The sequence below is a fragment of the Salvia splendens genome, chromosome 20 (genome assembly GCF_004379255.2).
Source record: "Salvia splendens isolate huo1 chromosome 20, SspV2, whole genome shotgun sequence".
Classification (NCBI taxonomy): Eukaryota; Viridiplantae; Streptophyta; class Magnoliopsida; order Lamiales; family Lamiaceae; genus Salvia; species Salvia splendens.
Window position 1 is genome coordinate 913938 of NC_056051.1, and position 22052 is coordinate 935989.

At 38.9% G+C, this 22052-nt stretch overlaps 1 protein-coding gene across 1 annotated transcript; it reads right to left on the bottom strand.

Moving 5' to 3' along the window:
• Positions 1-4034: 4034 nt before the first annotated feature.
• On the bottom strand, positions 4035-12822 carry LOC121782941 (cell division cycle protein 27 homolog B-like). Its single transcript, XM_042180954.1, has 16 exons — positions 12395-12822; positions 11450-11522; positions 11170-11276; positions 10991-11037; positions 9826-9923; positions 8956-9260; positions 8372-8527; positions 7540-7753; positions 6689-6909; positions 6545-6610; positions 5734-5853; positions 5489-5565; positions 5180-5299; positions 4869-5088; positions 4511-4792; positions 4035-4365 (listed from the first exon to the last, which is right to left on the bottom strand). The coding sequence occupies exons 1-16, from the start codon at positions 12497-12499 to the stop codon at positions 4306-4308; spliced, it is 2271 nt and encodes a 756-aa protein (XP_042036888.1). The 5' UTR covers positions 12500-12822; the 3' UTR covers positions 4035-4305.
• Between the last annotated feature and the right edge of the window lie 9230 nt (positions 12823-22052).

Here is a 22052-nt window from a genome sequence, read left to right on the forward strand (position 1 = left end):
CCCGCTTCACTTTTATTTAATTTTATTTATTTAACAGATTTGTGGAATTTAATGTCAATCGGCTAATCCCCACAATAGATTGGACTTCCCCACGGATTAGCACTAGAACACACCTTCTGCTACATCACTGGGACTTCCCACTGCACAATAATGGACTAGCACTTGAACTTTTCAACAAACAAATTCACATTTTATATACAGAATTTAAATACGGAATTAAAATTTCGACACTAATACAGAGAAAATGCAAACATTTTATAAATAAAAAAAACATACATAATTAAAAAAATTACACAGTGAAATAAAAAAAATACATAGTTCAAAAAGAAAAAAAAAACATCCCAAAGCTTCGACACACGCGCCCCCCTCTCACTCCTCGTCGACCCCTAGGTCAGTCGCGGCAGCATCGGAGTCCCCAGATGTTCCCCCACCGCCGATGGGTGGGAGCCCCACGTCACGCCTCATCAAGTCGATGACCCCCTGCAATATCTCCCTGTGTATGGGGTCATCGGTCGCTCTCCACTCCTTTATGGTTTCTATCATGTTCGTATGATGTTGGATATTCGCTATACGGGAGAACTCGGGGGTCGGTTGGACTGCTGTAGGGGCTACCGATTGGACCTCCTGGGACCTGCTGCTGGCGCCTCCCCTATACATCCGCATTGTCGCCTTTTGCCCAATCGGGCGACGGCGGGGGTTAAACGAGGGAGGGGTCGGGATATCTTCGGCATCGTTAGGGAGGTCAGTGGAACCAGCACTGCTGCTGTAGTCGCCGCTGATGTTGATCTTCTGCCGCTTCGGCCAGCCAGCGGCAACACCCTCCCGAAACTTTGCCGGCTCCATCAGCACCACATAGGAGTCCCAGTGGTTAAACGGTCGTGTTTGCCACGCTCGGGGAACTCTTGCATCGCCATCCTCTTCGCATCCTCTATGGTCTGGCCGCTGGTAAGCATGCAGTTGTTGTTCTCGTATAGGCCGGAAAATCGGGAGACAACGGTCTTCAGTCGGTCCCATCTCTTCCGGCACTCTTCAGCCATGTGAAACCTTCCATATGTCGGTTTAAACGCACAGTAGGCTTGGGAGATGTGGTTCTACATGTTGTCGATTCTCCGGTTGCTCGAGCGAATGAGATCATCGCAGACATTAATCCAAGCTTTCGACAAAGCCACACACTCCTCCTCACTCCAGACGGTCTGCCGTCTCTCCTCCTCATCGTCATCCGCCTCCTCCACCCCAGCCCTCTCCTGCGAGGAATCACCCGCCACCCCCTTGCCCTTGTCACGGCCCCTGCCCTTCTTCTTCGAACCACCCCGACGTGCCGGTCGACTCTGAGTGGGAGGCACCCTAACCGGAGATATGCCTTACTCCTCCAGTGAGAAAGTCTGAGCATAAATGTACTGAGAATCCAGTGGAGTACAGGTCTGGGAAGCCCCCGTAAAAAAATCAATAGTGGGGCGATAGACATTTTCCCCGGGCGACCCTGCATCATCCCGCTCATCTGGGGCATCATCCCACTCATCTGGGTCGTGCCGGCACTCATGCCCGCCATTTGGGGCATCATCCCTGCCATCTAGGGCCAAGAGTACATGTTGTAGTACTATGGCATCATCTGGGGCATCACGCCCGTTCCACTTCCAACCGAGAACGCGGTAGTTTGTGTTTCGCTAGTGACTGGGGAGTCGCTGTCGTGGTGCTCCATTTATCTTGAATAGAAATGAGAGTAGAGAGAGAGACTCGTTAATACAAGTGGTGCAAATGAAAATGAACCGAAACGAGCCGTATATATAGAGCTTTTAAAAAAAATAAAAAAAGGCGCTCGTCCGTCGCGGTGTCCTTCGGGAGCCCACAATAGCGGACGAGCAAACGATACCACGACGGACGAGGGCCTTATACGACGGACGAGGGGTCATCCGTCTGGCTCATCCGTGAGCGGGACGCCGGTCGCAATAGTGGACGAGCGCGACGGACGAGCGGCTCGTCGGTCGCTCGTCCACTATTGTGGATGCTCTAAAACATTATTTTGCCATTTTCATGGATCCAAAAAGTGCAAATCTCATTTTCAGGGACCTTCAAACTCGTGAGTTCTACTACTATTTACTAAAATATTTCAATCATTTTATTTCTCCATCTCTTATTTTATAAATTTTACATTATAATTCATTTTGTTTACTAAGTCTATTTTTGGACTTGGGTAATGTTTTGTTTTTCTATTGTAGCTTGAACAAATTTGAAAATTGAAATAAATATTAACAAATGTATGCCTTGTAGGACCCTTTGTACCGAGTAAGATCATGTATTTTCTTTTTTAATTTATTCTAAATATATATATATATATATATATATATATATATATATATATATATATAAGGTTGTGTTAGTGTGTTAACTAATTTTAACAAATATATGCCTTCTAGGACCCTTTGTCCCGAGTAAGATCCTGTATTTTCTTTTTTAATTTATTCTAAATATATATATATAGGTAGATGATCAAAATAAAAATTATATATATATATATAGGGAGATGATCAAAATAAAAATGCATTTAAATGGTGCATATTTATAATTTGAGAGTGTTTAGGTTTTATCCACTGATAAAGATTCTAGAGAGAATCTCAACCTTAAAAGCTTATTTGGGTTAGTTAAATGAACCAGACTTAACGATTGGAGTGTGAGTCCTAATTCGACACGAATTCACTTGTCTCCTAACTTTTGATTTTTGAGTCAATTTTCTTGTTGTGCTTCTTTTCTTATAATAGTGTAGACTTGAGAGTAATGTTAAAATCAATGTCGACATGTTTATTTTTCTTATTGCACGACTTACCATTGATAATGACAACATCTCTTCAGCTTTCTTGAAGTTGTCTCAAGACGGCTTTCTAGCTACATATCCTACCAAAATGAACTGGACTATTTTGGTTCTTGTTTCACTATTGTGTTGTGTTGTGTTGTTGCTTCTTTTGTTGATAAGTTGATTTTTTGTTATTTTATCGAGCCTATATATAAAGCTTCTCATTGTAATTTGCAGTTACCAAGTAACAAAAATGTAGTTCATTAATGAATTTTTCCCTCTTTTCTTCTCCATCTCTCACCGATGGTTTCTCCCAAAAATGTAGTCCTTTAACAGTGTTTCGTCCTCCTTCAATGGAGGTTTCTCTATCCAATTCAATTCAACATTTTTAACATCTTTCTTCCCAATCATTTTCTCTCTTTTTGTTGTTGTATTGTGCAAATAGCATAATCAGATGCTCCATCACTATATGTGGCACTATTTTTTTTTGGTTTTGGGGCAGTCTATTTTATGTCATCAATTTTTAAGGCTTTTCTTGATATGATGGAATGAAATATACTATGATTTTATTTCGATTTTATTCATTTATTTAGTACGATAGAATGAAGTCGGGAATAGAATAAACATACAAGGAAATTGTTGAACTTTTTTATCCATCATAGAGGATTTAAATCTCCCATGCATCCCAATCATTTTTGTGGCCATGAGCAACAAGTAAAAGCCTATGTGTAAAACATGGATTAAAGCACAATTTTACAAAACTGAGGAATTTGAATTGAAAAATCCAAGTGTAAAAAGACTCAAAAATCTAAATATGAAAAAAAAAAAAATCTAAGTGTGTAAAATTGTCTTGAAACCTAAGTGTTAACATGCAATATAACAAAATGTTAAGCTCTGGGCGATAATATTTTGTTGAATTTTGTATTTAATTTTAATTAATTGATTTAAACGGATGAAAATTGGATATAATTTAGAATAAGTTAAATGAACTGATGAAATTTCCAAAATATCCAATTATTTTGTCTCTAACCATTTAGAACATTTAACAATTTTAACTGCATTTTCTCTATACTTGAAGATATCAAAAAATTGCTCATAAAATCTCATGTCATCCCAAAAATACACTAATATTATTTTTATCAAAAAGAATAGTATATATATCAAAATCAAATTGAATTTGTTATATTTTTAAAATTTTTAGAAACAATATAACAATCGAACTAGATGCATAACATTTAGATTGAACTTATTTAGAATGAGCTGCTATATATGTATACATCCTGGAAAGAGGCAAATTATATATGTGTGCATTACAGTGGAGTTGAGTTACAACATACTAATATAGAATAGAATTTGGAAGTAAGTTGAGATGGGTTGGAGTTGAGTTGGATCGCTTGTGCAGCATCATCCCCACCAGTTCCTCGAAAAACAATATGCAGACGAGCATATTGTGTTCGACCCGAAAGCACAAGCACAGGATCACCACCATGTACCGTATAAGTTACCCCGTCATCCATTCAATCCATGGAATCACCCTCATCTATCTCGTCTGGTACGTGCAACTTTTCAATGGCAGCCTGTTCAGAACATACCAAAACCCATAAACAACGGATGGAAGGGACAATAATGATGAACGAGGAGGTTTGTGTATTCTAACAAATCTATACGAGGGAGTATTGATTAGTTACAAGTCCATGGACGATAAAGATATGAGTTTGTTACCTTAATAAGAGCAACATCGGTTGCAGATGGTTTCAAATCCAATGCTAGTCCAAAATGAAGCATGGCGTTATCGTACATATTTCTCCGCTTGTAAATGTTGCCCATTAGCGCATAGATGCTGCTTTCACATGGGGCGTACTCTTTGAGCTCCTCGAGAACTGCTAGGGCCCCATCAAGATCATCGATGCTCACGAGGATGTTAGCCTTCTGATATAGTGGGAGAGGGTTCTTCTTATCAGCCAATACAGCTCTTTCCATCATCTCCAGTGCTTCATCATTTCTCTGTTGGAAGTTATGAGAATTGTTAGTCAAAACCGATTCCGAGATAGGATAGTCTTTTCATAATATATTTATCTACCCTCAATGCGTGCAAAGCAGTCCCGAGGTATGACATTATGACAGAAGAAAGTGGATTGATTTGGAAAGCCATCCGGAAATGATGCTCTGAGAACTCAAACTTCTCTTGCCGAAGATATATCATCCCTAGCCCATACCAAGCATTATAGTGTCTGGAGTCTATTCGAAGGGCACTCTGGTAGCTCTTGATACCATTTTCGAAATCTTCCAAAGCCACATATCTATAAACAAACACAGGATTGATAACTAAAAATAGCAACAGTTAGCAATGTGGTATACGCATATAACAGGGAAATAGATTGCGATCCGTACTCGTGACCACACAAGGTGTGGGCATATGCGAATCTTGAATTTAATTGCACAGAACGCTGGAAATTCTTGAGAGCAGTTTCGTGATCTTTCTGTAAGCTATAGCAATTACCCATAGCACACCTGTCATACCACATACATAAATCAGCCGCTATAGCACGTGTTGTGTTGTGTTGTGTTGTGTTGTGTAATTAACTTGAGTTCCACAAAAGGTATGCAAGGAGCAGAGACATCTACGAGGACAACCCAAAACATCTATGCGTATCTTATTAACATATAAAGCTAAGTACAGTTGAGTGTGATGGAAAGTACCATGATTGAGAAGCCAAACGGTCAGTTGATATCAGCTCCTGGGCCAAGTAACTCAACTTCATATCTTCTTTCAAATGCTAAAAGATGGAGGCGGATTGAGTAAATAAAAAGGTAAAATTCAGGGGTTGATCTGAAACGGCGACTGATTAAGAATAAAAGTATAATCTAAACAAATAAGGCCTGATAGAATACAGATTGACACTATAAAAGGGAAGACCACAATTTTAAATGGATATAAAACTCACATATAAAACTGTGGAATATATATCCATTCCATCCAAACTGTAAGGAGAAGCAATGCGTGCACGACTGAAGGCACGATCAGCTTCAAGATAATCAACCATTTCGAAGTAAGCTTTCCCGACCTGTGCTTGAGTGAGATCATATACAAGATGACAGTCAAAGATATGTAAAGGCTGAAGTAGACGTACACTTACACAAATATGAACAGCAATGATATTAAATGCTTGACGCTGAAGTACAGAACAAACAACAAGATAACTAGATAAGCATATCAAGTGCTACCAAGCTCTCTTGAGTTAATCTTCTGAAAATGAACTTGCAAATAATTAAAAAGGAAATGGTTGGTTAGTAGGCTTTAGGGTGGAAAATGATTGATTGAATAGTGCGGTCATATCACCATTTTAGGTGATCATTGCCCCCATGGCCTAAATTAAACAGATTCATCAGACCATGTATCCTTCCACAAACCAAGTCCACCTATCAGTTTGAAGAATGTATGACAAAACTGCTAATTGATGAAGTTTTGAAGCCTTCCAGGTGCATTGTCCAAGTGACAAAGAAATGCATGTTTCAAAGGATTTTGACAGCACAGTCAAGGTCCCCAAGAGTTTTAAGAAATATTTCTATTTCACTTCATTTTATTTATTTGAGGTAAAAATTGTGGTTGAACCATAATTTGACGATAGCAAGAGCAATTACATCAAATTAATAAAAATATGAGATGCACGAGTCTGCTGACTCTGCTTTTACAGATGATTATAGTACAAATAAATAATGTGAAATCTCTTTAACTCTTAAGGATGAACTGTTTACCTGAGAAAGCACCCATCCGGTATTATAATGCTTTTGTGGAAGTTTCATGTAGATGCTCAATGCATCCTGTTCATGACAAGCAGGACTTTACTTTACATGAAAACTATTGGCAGATAAATTCCCTTCAATATTACTGACTACTACCTGGCATCTGCAAAGACGTGAGAGTCTGAAGCCTTCCCCAAGAAGCCTTAGGAGACCCAGAATATCAGAAGCACCATCTGCAACTTTGGAGCTGCTCAAAATCACTGCACCGTGTGAACTGGTTGCTCCTTCTGGTTCAAGAGACCTATTATCACCACAAGGTGACGAGGTCGAACTGGTAACATTTAATCTAGATTCACCATACACCCCATGATGGTTACCTAAAAAAGTAATAATTCAGTTAGGTCAGATGAAAAGACTATCTGTGTAACAGCTTTGAAACTTCCTTATAGCTCTCTCTTTCCCTCAACTAACCCTTCACTGGTTAACTAATTGGTAATTTACAGAATAAATATTAGGAAACCACTTATCTAGCATCTTCTAAGGTAAATAATTAGGAAACCACTTATGTAGCATCTAAGGTTAATCTATCAAAATATTGCTACTAATAGCCCAATACAAGAACAAGATAAACTTCATTAACGTCAAATATTAAGAAACCACTTATGTAGCATCTAAAGTAAATAATTAAAATTGAACGGAAAGTGGTGAATATTAATTGGAAGCCATCCACAAACCATGAAACTAGTTTTCTGCACATCAAAAAGTTGGGGAAACACAGTGAAGTTAGCAGCTTCACGTGAAGTAGCTATAGGTGAAAGACCACTCAGAATGATGTTAGAATGATTCAGGGTTCAAGAATACAAAATGCATAATAACCAGGTCTAATGGTTTCAATAGAGTTACATTATGTCGAGCTTCACTATACAAGTGTTCATGTATATAACTCGATAGATAAAACATAAAGAGATAAAATTTTATGAAAAAAGCCCTAGCAATCATTTATTTACCTTCATCAGCAATCTCACTTGAAGAAGGGTGACTTTTTCGAAGTGTCGAAGAACGTGAAACCACTGAGTTTAACTTGGATCCCCCAAGATATTTAGAAGAGTGGCTTATTCCATTCCCAGAAGCTACAGATGTGCTTGAATTTGCATTGACAGATTCTCCAGCAAGTCTCATGCTTCGTCGTTGCCCGGAATCAGAAAATAGCCTCTCAGATACCTAAACACATATGAACGAACTGACAAGCTTTAGGCAATTTCTCAACTAATTCTAGTTATGTAGTCTCTATCACAAAAAGAAGTCATGACTCCAAAATTTCACCCTATACCAATGGTTCTTCACTTCTTTGTTAGTTTCAAAACTTTGCCCTCTTTGCTACTGTAGCACAATCCAATATAACTCCAGCCCCCTCTAGATATGTCTCATAAGCTTAAAGAAAATGGGTGGATCAAAAAAGATTGTACAAGGTTCTCGGATAGGTTTCAGAATAACATTGATCAGTTTGGGAAGAGAGAAACTAACGGAAAGCATGTAAGCGAGCAGTACCCAACACAAGCAACTATGCAGAGAATTGAACTTTAACTTGAGACATAAAGTACAGTCAAAATGTACTTTGCACTTTTGCAGAGGCTATTACTGAACTCTGAGAGGTTATATTATTATACAGTAAATAAGGAAATCGTGTGGGGCAGATGAAGGAGAAAAAGGGATTCAGAGGAAATAAATACTAGTTTCAAACGGGAACTTAGGAAACAATAAACTTGCAACAGTGGCCAAAATGAGTAATAGCATGCACAAAACTATTACAATAACAAAATACTACTAAAATATCTCAACCTTTCTTAATTTTCCTTCATCAACAAATTTTCTTCTAGGGCCTGCAACAGCAGAGTTCATGGTTACTCGTTGGGAGACATCAGCTCCATGTGTTCTCATATTCGGCCCATTTGGTAGTGCATTCCTGCATACTGGAGGTGGACGAACTCCAGATAACTGCAATACATTAAGTAGTTTAAGAACAATAGGAACAAAGACAAGTTTCTATAATACCATATGTGAATGCCCCTTGATCATTCTCCAAAAAGATCAATATAATTCACCCAAAAATAAGCAATAAATAATGAACACCAGCAAATAAGATGACTAATTTCAGTCAGACAGCAAGCACAAAGACAGTAACAAAACTTCCACAATTTTAGATGAGAGATTTCGAAAATAAATAAATGTCATCACCAACATTCAGCCTAAATACAAAATACAGTGAGCATGATCATGGCCACCAGCATGAGAGCTCAAACAGAGTAATGCAGCATCAATACCGGTGCTACGAAAAAAAATGGAGAAGAGGAAAGAAAAGGAAAGTTCAACTATCCATTATCAAGCCCAAAATGACAAGAAACAGCATCAATACATGATTATACCTGTGCTTGTGTAGCCATCGGGGAAGGAGTACTGTAAAATGGCAAGCTGGTGGGACCACCATGAAGGGGCTGATTGGAAGTTGTTGCATAAGAGTTACCAGACATCTCTCTTAGGTTATTACCATAAGTGTGCTTCAATTTTCTTGGACTAACATCATCAGAGACTGAACTCCTGTTTGAAGTAATCTCATGATCCTCATTTGTTTCTTGGGAACTCTGGGAAGGCAAACCACGTTGCAGGTATTGCTTCTGAATAAGAAGAGAAGCTCCGTCATCAAAGACTAAAGTCGCTTCTTCAGCAGCACCTGAAATGATGCCAATTTTATCTGGTTAAAAAAGAGAGCTTTTTATAGCACTGTTTGAAATTTAAACTATAGATGAAAAGATAATGGCAACATACTGATTAAAATGGGAGAAAAATATGCTCAAGTTCAAGTAAAGACTCATCCCAACGGAGATAGAAAAGCATTACATGGATAAAAATGTTTCGAATTTCACAAAACTCAAAATGGTAAGGCATTACCCAAATGTGCAGCCAATTTCACATGTTAATTTTCACATCAGTCTACCTAAAGTTACTAATTTAATTTTGATCAGATCAGATATATACAGACATATATGTGCATAAAAATCTTTAGAGGCCAATTCCAATGGCAAAATAATCAGATGTATGAAGCATTTACCAGGAAAAGCAAAGACATGAGAAGCAGCTAAGTGTTTCTATTTATAAGCATTGTTGAAGAGCGTACAAAAATAAAATTAAAAAGTGAAAAAAGCCTCATAAAAGGCTATCCAATTGTCATTCCTTTAATAGATGGGGTCAGATTGCAGAAAATTAAAAATTATAAAGGAAACAAATATTTAATATACCTAATATACAAAGCTCCTCATAAGCAGCCCATAATAATGGATCCAATGACAGAGCCTGATTGAAGTGATTGATCGCACTCTGCTTTCTATCTGTATACCTGTGATAACAACATATGATATTGAAGAACAAATATAGTGGCAATGTTTAGCTTGTTTTCCAAAAACAATTTTCTACCTAGTAATTTCTCCCAAAACACAATTGCATTTGTTTTTCCCAGAAATTCATTTTCTAGTCTTATCCACAGTATTCAAACATACCAAGACTTCTCAACAAATTGGGACTTTTCCATTTTATCAAACTTAAATATCTCGATTATTGGGTTGTAAGCCATTAAGACACACTTAACAGTTAACAACATGGAAGAGGCACCATCTTGAGTCCTTGACACTTCCAGATATCTGCAACTGTCATCATACTATCAGTAGCACTCACCATAGTTGTTTTTTCTCTTTTCTTAATCATATAGAAGGTAGCACCAACCCATACAATAATGAAAATTCATTTGAAATATCATGCTTAGTAAAAGCACTTTTCTGCAATATCATAATATGATATCACCCTTTCACTCTGTTCTACACAAGAATAAGCAAACACTGAGTCGCGGACTTTACAGTAGACTTTCCAGTGAATAAACAAGAAAGAACTAAGACCTATGAATTGGGAAGGCCTTAATCCCTTGTCACTTATTGCCCGAGAAATTAGGAAACCACATTGGCACATTGTACTTTAAAAAGAAAACATTCATAAATAGATTATAAATTTAGGATAGAGTTGTTTGTTACTGGTCATTTGAAATCAAATCGAGCTAGAAAGATAGCAGCTAACAATCCCCAGTCTACAAAGAAAAAAAACTATGTTCAACTTATTGTCCACAACAAACGCTTTTCTAGAGGCCCAACCTTAATCAATAATCAGAGCACAAATTTCTACAATCAGACGACAATATTGGCATCTCCTGATGATTAAAAGAAAGCCACTCAATACACAGTGCAATTCGAAAAAAGAGCCTAAGCCTTGTTTCCCTTAATGTGTCAGTTTCAATTAATATAGACAGGAACGAAAAAATAGCATACAGGGACTAAAGAAAATGGCAACTGCAATCCAACCCAAAAAGACAGCAAAATCCAATGTAATTAAGAATTGAATAAGGTATCACGTTAAAACCTGTACACAAGTCCAAGAAGGAAATGCCCAGCAGCTCCATTTGGAACCTGCAACAAGTAAGGAAACTACTAACTTTTATTCCTATAAAACTTATTATTTCCGCAAATAACATCTACAGCCAAAAGTCATATAAGTATAGCCATTACAGCTGAAAGACAAATTTTACTTAATGAGCATACCTCCACATTAGACTCGTTAGGGGATAATGCTGCTTCTGCTTCATTCAAAAGATCCATCTGGAAGCACGCCAGTGCAAACAAATAGCGACATTCAGCTATATGTGTTCCTGGAAATCGAAGAGAACAAAGAATTAAATAAGCCATTTTCCACACATAGTGCAACAATATGCCACGATTAAATGTTACAAAGCTAAGAGAATAAATCAGTAATCACTAATCATGGTCCATTAGTCAATTGGTCAGATATTCAGATAAATGAAGAAAATTTTGCAGCACATACCCTTCAAAATGTGATAAGCGCAGTGTGCTTGATTGTTTTGCAAATAACAGCTAGCAAGCAGTTGCAGATTTTTCTGCACTCAACAAAATAAATATCAATGAAACAAAACTATTCAAATTCAATCTACTTAAAAGCTAGTCCAGACTTAGTCATACCCAACATTCACCAAACAATATAGGAAATCACAAATGTTCAATTTTCAAGACAAACACCACTAAGATATAAGCACAAAGTCCCACTCCTTCCCACATAATTATACAAAGCCGGAAACATTATACGCAGCAACGCATGAAAAGTACATTTTCCGACAAACTCAAAAACCATGAATCTTGTTTGACATGAAGTTAGAAGTGAAATAACAAGCAACATACTGGAGCTTATCGCCGTGCTCCCACTAGACTACATTATACAACAAAAGATGTACTATAAAATATATGGCATTGCAACTCAACTCATCTCAACTACTGGTGCCCCAGTACTGAAATTAGAAAATAAATACTTGAGGAAATCACAAGTGTTATTTTCAAGACTAACATCCTTCCCACATAAGTACATAACTATACAAGCCAACAACTATATGCAGTAGCGCAGTATCATTTTCGACAAAGTTAAAAACCACTCTTGTTTGACAGGAAGTAGAAGTGAACTAAAAAGCAACAGACTGGGGTTAATAGCTGCGCTCCCACCAGACTACATTATACAACCAAAGATGTGTAAAGTATATGGCATTGCAATTTAAACTCCACATGATTTTAGCAACATTGCATTTAGAGGTATGTCAATTCATCATTCAGCTTAACCTCAAAAAGGGATTCACTTTAAATTAAACATAAGTGCAAGTAATGCCTTTACAGAAATAATTGTAAATAATAGAGTATTCCACAATTCCACTGTTCCGCACTGTATTTAAAATATCATTATCGGGCCATATTCAAAAAAACTAACCTCGGAAGGAAATTCAGCGCAGAGGCGCTCGCACATGAAAATGGCGTTTCGGTACATTAGTTGCTGGAGGCTGTTGCGGACACTATCAGCAAGTATAGCCTCCATCTTGGCCGTAAATTCAAACACTTTTTTAGGCCAAACTAAGGATTTGGGAGATCTTATACGCAATCAATACTTATACTCACTCAGATTGCGAGAGAAGGAGATGGAGGGAGATGGAGGTTTGAAAATAAAATCACTAAGATTTTAAATTGTGAAAGAAGATAAGCTGAAAACGGAGAAAGTTGGTTAATTGTACAAATTCGGGGATGTTCTCGGAATTAAACATTACCGAAAAACGAAAACATCATCTCGTTGGAATCAGCAAATTCGTGAGGAAAAACCCCCCCAATTGACAAAAACCCTAAGTTTTGAAAATTTCATTATTTTGAAATAAACAATAGTTTTAGTACCTTCTAACACGTGTCTTGATTGAAATTCAAATTTTAGGCTTGTATAGAAACATTAGGGCATCCACATTGGGGCGGACGTCGGGCGGCCTATCGTCCGCCACTGTAGGTATGCGGACGATGACACATCCATCGTCCGCGTCCTGTGCTTCGTCCGCGGACGATACGCGTTCGACCACGCATCGTCCGTGGTATCGCCCGCCCCACTGTGGGCGAGGAGGACGATACTGCGGACGATGCTGAGCGTTTTCCTTTTTTTTATTCTATTTTTGGCAACTTCTATTTTTCTTTGAGATAAGGCTTGTTTCTTTGAAGTTGAACTCCTTGATATGCTTCTTCATCACCTTCACTCTCTCTGCCAGGACATACTGTGCAGTTCCTGAAATATTTGCTGGCCATTTCTCCTTCACCAAGGTATCATAGTGTGCATGATTAGTCCAAAAGTTGAAAAACTTAAAGGACTTTGGGAAGGATACCCTACTACCAAATAATGTTGTGATTGCCGGTGAGTGATCTGAGTGATAACACGCTGGTCTGAACACTGTAGATGCCAGGTAATCACTATTATGCCACGATTCATTGACTAGAACTCTGTCAATTTTGCTGAAGCGCGTCCCATTTGACCAAGTTAGCTTGCATCCCGTGTAGGGCACATCCTCCAAACCCAATAGTGCACAAGTGTCTATTGGGTCCTTCATCTCATATTCAGTTGCAATCCGATCTCCGACCCTCTCATCTAGTGCCATGACACAATTTAGGTCTCCGCTGACAAGGCCGAGTTCATCCTCTACAAGGAATTCAATCAAGGAGTCCCACATTGGCAATCTTGCAGTAGGGTTATACAAACCATAAATAAGAGTGAAATTAAATACATTATTGGAAATTAAACACCTGATTCTGACATTGATTGTTTGTTCGCCCGTACTGATTGGTTCCACTTCTGCCGTGTCACGATTCCAAATTAGTAACATACGTCCCCCAGGAGATACATGAAAGTTGTTGGTTGATTTCCAATCTGGAAAGTTATTATCCAAGAAGAACTTGAGACAATCTGTGTCCATTTTAGTCTCAAGTAGACCCATTACGTCGACTTTATTTGACTTGATTAAGTCGACAACTGCATCATGTCGGCAGGGTTGCTGCATGCTCCTCACGTTCCAAGTTGTAATAATCATGACGCTAAATTACCTAGAGAGAGAAACTTTTTTACTACTGGGAGCTCTCCCAATTTTCTTATTTAAAATTATATTTTGAGAGGCTAAATTATTTGGTTCAAGACAACTCTAGTATTACACAATTTTTATGTCTAAATCGGATCTGACAATATGCGCATTCTCCATCGAACCAACTTTAAGCCGATCAAGTTTTTCTAACACTAGGTTCACAAAGATAAGTGTTTCTAACTACACAGTTCCTTCACTTTTGAAAAATAATTTTTTTGTTAGACTACAAGTGTATCGAACCCGCCTTTAGGTGAATCCGACTAATATACTACTCCCTCCATTTCATAATAATAGAGTCATTTTGTCATTTTGGTACGTTCCATAGTAATAGAGTCTTTTCCCTTTTTAGTAAAAGTTAACACATTTTTCCACACCTACTTTATTCTTTCTTACTTTTCTCTCTCTTCATCTCTCTACATTTTTCATTTTCCACTTTATTCTCCTTTTACTTAACTCACCTAATACAATTTTTCTTAATCACCGTGCCGAAAAGAAACGCCTCCATTACTATGGAACGGAGGGAGTATTATACATCCGCATAATTGAGTCCATTTCCATTAAAAAAAAATTGTTACTATTATACATCTACACAATATACTTTATATAATAGCTTGACATGATACAACTCATAATGATAAGATCAAACATAAACACCACATAAAAAACACCATTCAACACGAACATGTCTCGTACACATGATAACAGAGAGATATCTTGTTAACATAATTTGATAATAACAACGGCAAATATAGAATAACATTATGAACTAGAATGAGATTATAAACAATTGCCCACAATAGTTCATTTTTTTAGTCCACTAAAATTAGTCTATTTTCATTTATAGATGATACCCCACTATATATATAAATCCGACGACATGATAAGGCCAAATTCGGACAACACATGATAAGATAACTTTAAAAACGAACATGAACATGATGCAGATTGACATTATCAACTAGACCGATATCATAGAGAGCGTCCCAAGATATATATACTAGCAGGGACGAAGCTAGAAAATAGTCTCAAGAGGGGCAAAAATATATATAGAGAAAATTTTGAAGAATTTAAGAAGGGGCATTTAGTGAATAAATGGTGTAAATTAGCAAAAAAAAAGGGTATAGATATGCATATGTATGTAGAAAAACTTGATGAGGGGCATATGCCCACCTACCAATACATTGGCTCCGTCCCTGTATACTAGCTACGCTAGACATATAGTATATTTCAGGTCAATATGATAAAGACAAATCTACGCCAGACGTTAAAGAAACTTTAGACACGAACATGACCAGATAACGGCAAAACACAAATGTAGACTAACATTATAAACTAGAGCGAGATCACATTCTTAACTACGAAACTCTTAAGTGAGAAAAGGCTAGGTGTGAAAATAATAGCAGAAGTATGGTCATCCTAAAAAAAATTATATATCTTGGTTGATGCTGACTACGTCTCCAAGTGGGTTGAAGCAAATGCTACAAGAACAAATGACTCACGAGAGGTAGCTTCTTTCCAAGCCCTCCATTTTTAGTTGTTATGGGGTACCAAAGGCAAAGGCCATCATAAGCGATCAAGGTACACATTTTTTTCAATCGTACAATTGATGCTTTGATGAAGAAATATGGTGTGCATCGTCGTTTATACACCTTGTATCATTCACCATCCTCTCTAACTCATGCTTGATCTCTCGATTGGAGATCTCGGCTTGGCCGTTGGATTGTGGAATGGGAGCCTCCTCTTGGCTTGGGCACGGTCTCGGGCACAGGTGTGGAGGCTTGGGCAGCCTCGGTGGTTACTGGAATGGAAACTTCCTTGGCTTCAGAAACTTCGACAGTTGTTGCTTCTGGAAAAGGGACCTCGAGAGATAGTTGTAGACGGGCCAGCTTGTTTATGTGCTCCATTAGCTTTCTAAGATCAGCCTTGAGGTCTTTTAGGCCCTGAGCATGTGCCTCTCGAGTCTCCTTCAACTCACAAGATGCCTGGTCATTAGCCTCTTTTAGCTTGATCATTTCTTCTCAATCTCCTTCAATATTTTCTCCATCCCTCCATTATGGAAGAATCCACTTGCCAAAAAATGGAACAAAAAAAATATGGAGAATATTTTATGTACCGACTGAAAGTATTAATGAAATGAGTACCCAGAATTTATTTATCTTCGAAACTTGGTGAATAGTCATGTATTTATAAATAATAATGCAAATATTATTAGGCAAATTTACATGACAAATTTGTACTTTAATGTTAACTTTAATGAATCAAAAGTCAATAAAAAACACTATATATTTTTTAGATACATGTATTAGAAAAGAAAATTAACACAAATATTTGAAAAAGCAAAAATATCATCAAATCCTTATTTTACATTTTTGCCTCCAACTCTAGAAAAGGCAAAAAATATTAGAGCACTCACAATGGAGGGTCGATTACCCAAGCCCATGGTCCCTCCCTCCCATCGACTCCCAATGTGGATGAGGGCCCGATGATCGGCTCCCTCCCTCTCTCCCCAAATGGCCGATACATCGGCCATGGCTGATGACTTGGGCCTTTGATCTGCCCCCATTGGAGATAGGGCCGATCATCGGCCCTACCGATTAATCTTATGTTTTAAATTTTTTAAATAATTATTTTTTACTCTCTTTACGTACTCTATACTTCATATTTACATGCACCCATTCATCATCACTCTATACTTGTTTTTTCTATTTTTCTTTCTGAATGTATAATGCTTTTTGTTGTCAATTGAAACTAAAAATATAATATATAACTGTCCCACATCGGTGTCAAGAGAAAACTGAAACTGGTATATAAGTCTCATGGGCCCCTCCTCCTATCACCAATTGGTTTTAGGATGGAACCCATGGATTTCTATCATGGTATCAGAGCGGGTCGCCGATTGTGGGTCATATTTAACTGACCCAGCAGTATATCTGGGCTGAAACTGAAAAAAATGACTGACCCAGCAGTATAACTGGGCTGAAAATTTGGGCCAAGTGGTCCCAACCGATCGAAAAAAATTGGACCGATTGTCCAATTAATTAGAAAAAAAAGTCCAACCCCTCCAAGCTTCACCTTGAAGGGTTTGAGGGAGGGTGTTGTCAATTGAAACTAAAAATATAATATATAACTGTCCCACATCGGTGTCAAGAGAAAACTGAAACTAGTATATAAGTCTCATGGGCCCCTCCTCCTATCACCAATTGGTTTTAGGATGGAACCCATGGATTTCTATCACTTTTTATAAAAAATTAAGTACTGTTTTTGTGTTGAATTTATTTTTGTTTACTATTTTATCTCAATTTATTTGATTCTAACAATAAAAATGAAATATACAAATAAGGAAATGAGATGAAAAGTGGGATAAGCCTTGAGATAGGCCATTCCATTGTGATGGGCTGGCCTATACACTATGAGTGCTCTTATATTTTCCACTATTTAACTGTTGTCAGTTTTCCAATTTAATTTAATATGAATTTTAATCTAATTAATTTCATTAAATTAGAAAAAGGGTAAAATGGAGTCACTTAACATCTTTTAGGTCACTGAATTAGAGATTAAAAAAAAACATTGTGACATATATCGTAGAGCAAAAATAACAACTCAAAGTCCCTATTTTACACTTTTTCCCTCGACTCTAAAGATGTAAGAATAAGTTTTCAGTTATTTTAGTAGTATTTCTTTCTCTCTCCATCTTCAAATTTCACCACCATGCAACCACTTTTGGTCGACATCTATTTTCCACTAAAACTACTAAAAAATTTTCCAAGTGAATGCATTAGAACAGCTCAGTTGCAGGCTGTACACGATAAGGCCAATCCCGAACACTACACGATAAAGAAACCTTAGAACCTGAACACTACACGACAAAAAAACCATAGAACCCGAACACTACACGACAAACAAACCTTAAGTACAAACACAAACAGGTAGACTAATATTATGAACTAAAACGAAATCACATTCTCGAATCCAAAATTCTTAAGTGAGAATAGCCTAGGAGTGAAACTCAAGGGTGTAAGGTAACCCGCAACTGCATCCTTGAACATACCCACTTCTTGAATAGTTCTTGCCTTGTTCGAGTAGTAGATGAGCTGATATTTGTACAGCAACATCAAAATGTCCCCATCTTTGAAATGCCTAATCGGATCAACAGAAATATCATCCCAATCATCATCACAACCAACAGGACTAAACTTGAACTCAACCGTCCAAGAGCCCTCTACTCGGTATTCCTTCATCATCCAAATGACAATTTCATTGTCGCGCGTGTAAGAATAACATAGACAGTTCCTCAAAACAGACAAATCCCCATCTCGATATCCCATAGGAGGGGCAGAGAAGATCCTAAAACATTCCATCTCAACATCAAAGCCACAAATCCGCATGTCATCGTTCGAATCAAATGCTATCCAATGGATGTTGCCATTACAAGCGATGTGATACGATGTTGATCGTATCGAGACAAGGATCGACGGCGAGAGAGCTCGGCGATCAAATTCAGGCTGCACGCGGAGGTCTCCTCCGTCGGACAGTTCGTCAGTTTGTTGAGAGAAAAATAAAGAGAATGCAAATTGGGAAAATTTCTTATCATTCATTCATTAATTAAAATGTGTTGACAAGTTCCCTTTTTATATCTAGGACCTAGGGCGGTTCAACCTACCTATCTCTCGGGAAAGAACCACAAAGAAAACCCGAGATAGAGCTTATAAGTACGCTTGACACTTTGTTCATATTACATTATATTTGTACTAAATAACTAAAGAAAACCATAACTAACCATAATCATCTAATGAACAGCAAAGTCGTGAAAATGAGTTGACGGCCTCCGTGTGCGACGAGCTCTGTTGTGACTATCAATCTGGTCGACGGCTGCATGAAGATGGGTTGCTGCTATGGAACTCTTATCAACTCCCCCCCGATAGGATCATCCTTGTCCTCAAGGATAAATGGAGGAAAAGTCGGGGAATTGTCTATCGAATCAGACCACTGAAACAGCCCTTGTTCAACCGGTTGTCCGTGTTGCATCACCACGCGACGTTCCTGCAACCTTATCAATTTGACAACAGGCCGCGACATGAAAAACTCTTCAGGAAGTGGTGCCACAGCCTGCGACGCAGAATCTGCCGAGAATTGGGACAAAACGTGAAGGGCAGTAGGAGGCAATTCTTTTGGAAATTCATCCTGGAGGTAGGCCTGGCAATTTTCGACACGACACGATAATCCGACACTAATTCGCACGAAATTATTGGGTTGGGGTCAAGTCTTATTGGATGCGGTCCTTATCGGGTTGACCCATTAAGAACCCGATAATTTCGGGTTGGGTTCGGGTTGGATGCGGGTCGGATATGGATAACCCATTAAGAAATAATATTATTATTTTTATTACTATTTTAAAAAATATATATTACTTTAATTTTTTAATTTCTTGTAAACTAGGTTTAATTAGTATAAAACGAATTTTAATCGTGTAAATTAGGTGGAAAAATAAGGTTTAATTGTGTAATATCAGGTTTTAATCGTGTAATATTAGGTTCGGGTCGTTATCGTGTCGTGTCAACCCATATTATATCGTGTCGATAACGGGTTCGTGTCGGGTGCGGGTCGTGTTCGGATTTAAAGGTAGCAGGTCGGATTCGTGTACGGATTTACAGTTTCCTTAACAGGTCGGGTTCGGGTTTGGCCTTATTGGGTTGGGTCGTTATCAGGCTGACCCGAAAACGACCCAATCCGTACGATTTGCCAGCCCTACCTGGAGGCCAGGCTGGTCTATAGGCTGATCTGCTGGAATTTCAGCAAGCTTTAAAAAATCCAGCTCGTCCATATGTGAAATCAACATCGTCAAAGCAGCCGACATTCGGTGCGGCAAAGTTGAAAGGCTACGAAGGACGACAAGAGCATCATCACGGAAGAACTCCATAGTCCGGGCCGAATAATCATGTGTGACACATCCCAATGATTCCAACCATTCCATACCCAATATGATATCCGGACCATGAAATGCCAAAATATATAAATCAATGAGAAATATATGGCCTTGTAGATCGACCACCGTCTCCTCGCTGACATGAGAACAAACTAAGGATTCACCATTACCGACATAAACACGAAAAGGTTTAATCTTCGTCAAAGAAAGACTTAGCTTTTCGGCGATGCACGGATGTATAAAATCATGGGAGCTTCCGTTGTCAATTAGAATATTCACAGCAGATTTGTGGATTGTTCCCACAAAATTAAAAGACTTCAGGTGTTGTCGGCCTTCGACGGCATTCAAGTGAGATAGATCTGCTGTGATATCATTATCATCCGTCTCTAATTCAACCACATCATCTTCGTCAGCATCGACGCCCATGTAAGCCAAAAAATTATGGTTACACACATGACCCGTGGCCCACTTGTCTTCACAATACCAGCATAACCCGCGACGAGATCGATCTGCCTTCTCCGATGCAGAAAGGCGCATCACCGGTAGTTTGACGAGCTCTCGGAATCTACCACCCGAAGGCCGTGGACCTTGAGAAGAAGAAGATGTAATTGGGTTTGGGGTAGGAGAGGTGCTGTATGTAGTCCTCGGTTCACGCGGAATCCATTGTTGATGCTGATAATTAGAGGTTGACGGTTGATGCTCCGGACGACATGCCGATAATTCCTTGGCCAAGGCAAAAGCTGCCGCAAGTGTAGCAGGGCGATGTAACTTGACCTCCCGTTGCAATGGTTGTTTAAGACCAGCGATATAAATGGGAAGAAGAATATAATCCGGGACGCCGGAGAGCTTATTCTGCAATCTCTCAAACTCAAGCTGATAATCCGACACCGTGCCGGTTTGACACAATTTTGCGATTAAGCCAATGTAACTTTCATAACAGTCCGGATCGAAACGATAACGTACGTCGGATAGAAAGTCTTGCCAAGTAACAAAATCATTATTAGAGCAATAATGTTTTATCCATTCGGAGGCCGGCGGGTCGAATAATGGGACGACATAGTGCAACCTGTTTGTATCCGGCATCATCAGATGATCAAAATAATATTGGATTTTGAAAATCCAATTTGCTGTGTCAGTACCGTCAAAACGGGGAGGATCCAGACGAACACCTCTGTGTTGATCATGACTTCCGCGAGGCTGTCGATCTGCCGAGGGATACCAACAAGAAGTAGGCCGAGGGCCGACCATTGGTGAAGAAAACGGGCGGTCGACGATCGTCGTTGGGCCGTACTGCGAATGCACCTGATTAGTTGGTAGCGTGTGTGGATGATAAGGTCGAGCATGAGCATATGGATCAGAGCCGTACATTAGAGGAGAGTTGTATTGGAGAGGCCGTTGTGGTAGTACGAATCCAGTATGTGGAGGTTGTGAAGATGTAGTTACTTGTTGGTAGTGGGAAAGAGGAGTTGTGGACGGTTGTGGAGGAAATTGAAACCCACTAACTGCTGAATTGGGCGGTTGCTGAATCGGATGAGGGTGGAGAACCGCTGCGGAGAATGGAATAGCATATGGTGGATCAGGATCGGGCCGGGGAGGAACACGATGGTCTATTGGCCGGTGTTCAGATGCAGCCAATCGTGACTCCAATCTTGCAAACGAGGACATAATCCACTCCCACTGACCGGTGGACATGACCTCCGAGGCAGGAGCGGCCACCGTCGGCATGTTCGGATCAGGCCGAACAACATCAGTTTGCGGCAACCCGAGCTGTTCCCGGCTGGGAATAATAGGTATGTCATTGGGATTGGTAGCCATGAGAACGTCAATGAAAGCACCAGATGATACGATGTTGATCGTATCGAGACAAGGATCGACGGCGAGAGAGCTCGGCGATCAAATTCAGGCTGCACGCGGAGGTCTCCTCCGTCGGACAGTTCGTCAGTTTGTTGAGAGAAAAATAAAGAGAACGCAAATTGGGAAAATTTCTTATCATTCATTCATTAATTAAAATGTGTTGACAAGTTCCCTTTTTATATCTAGGACCTAGGGTGGTTCAACCTACC

What these genes read in the sequence shown, in the direction of transcription:
- LOC121782941 (XM_042180954.1), bottom strand. Translation starts at nt 12,499, where the DNA reads ATGGAGGCTATACTTGCTGATAGTGTCCGCAACAGCCTCCAGCAACTA. An exon ending in CACACCTTGTGTGGTCACGA is followed by an intron (nt 5,089 to 5,179) that starts GTACGGATCGCA and finishes GTTTGTTTATAG; the next exon opens with ATATGTGGCTTTGGAAGATT. An exon ending in CTGCTTTGCACGCATTGAGG is followed by an intron (nt 4,793 to 4,868) that starts GTAGATAAATAT and finishes AACTTCCAACAG; the next exon opens with AGAAATGATGAAGCACTGGA.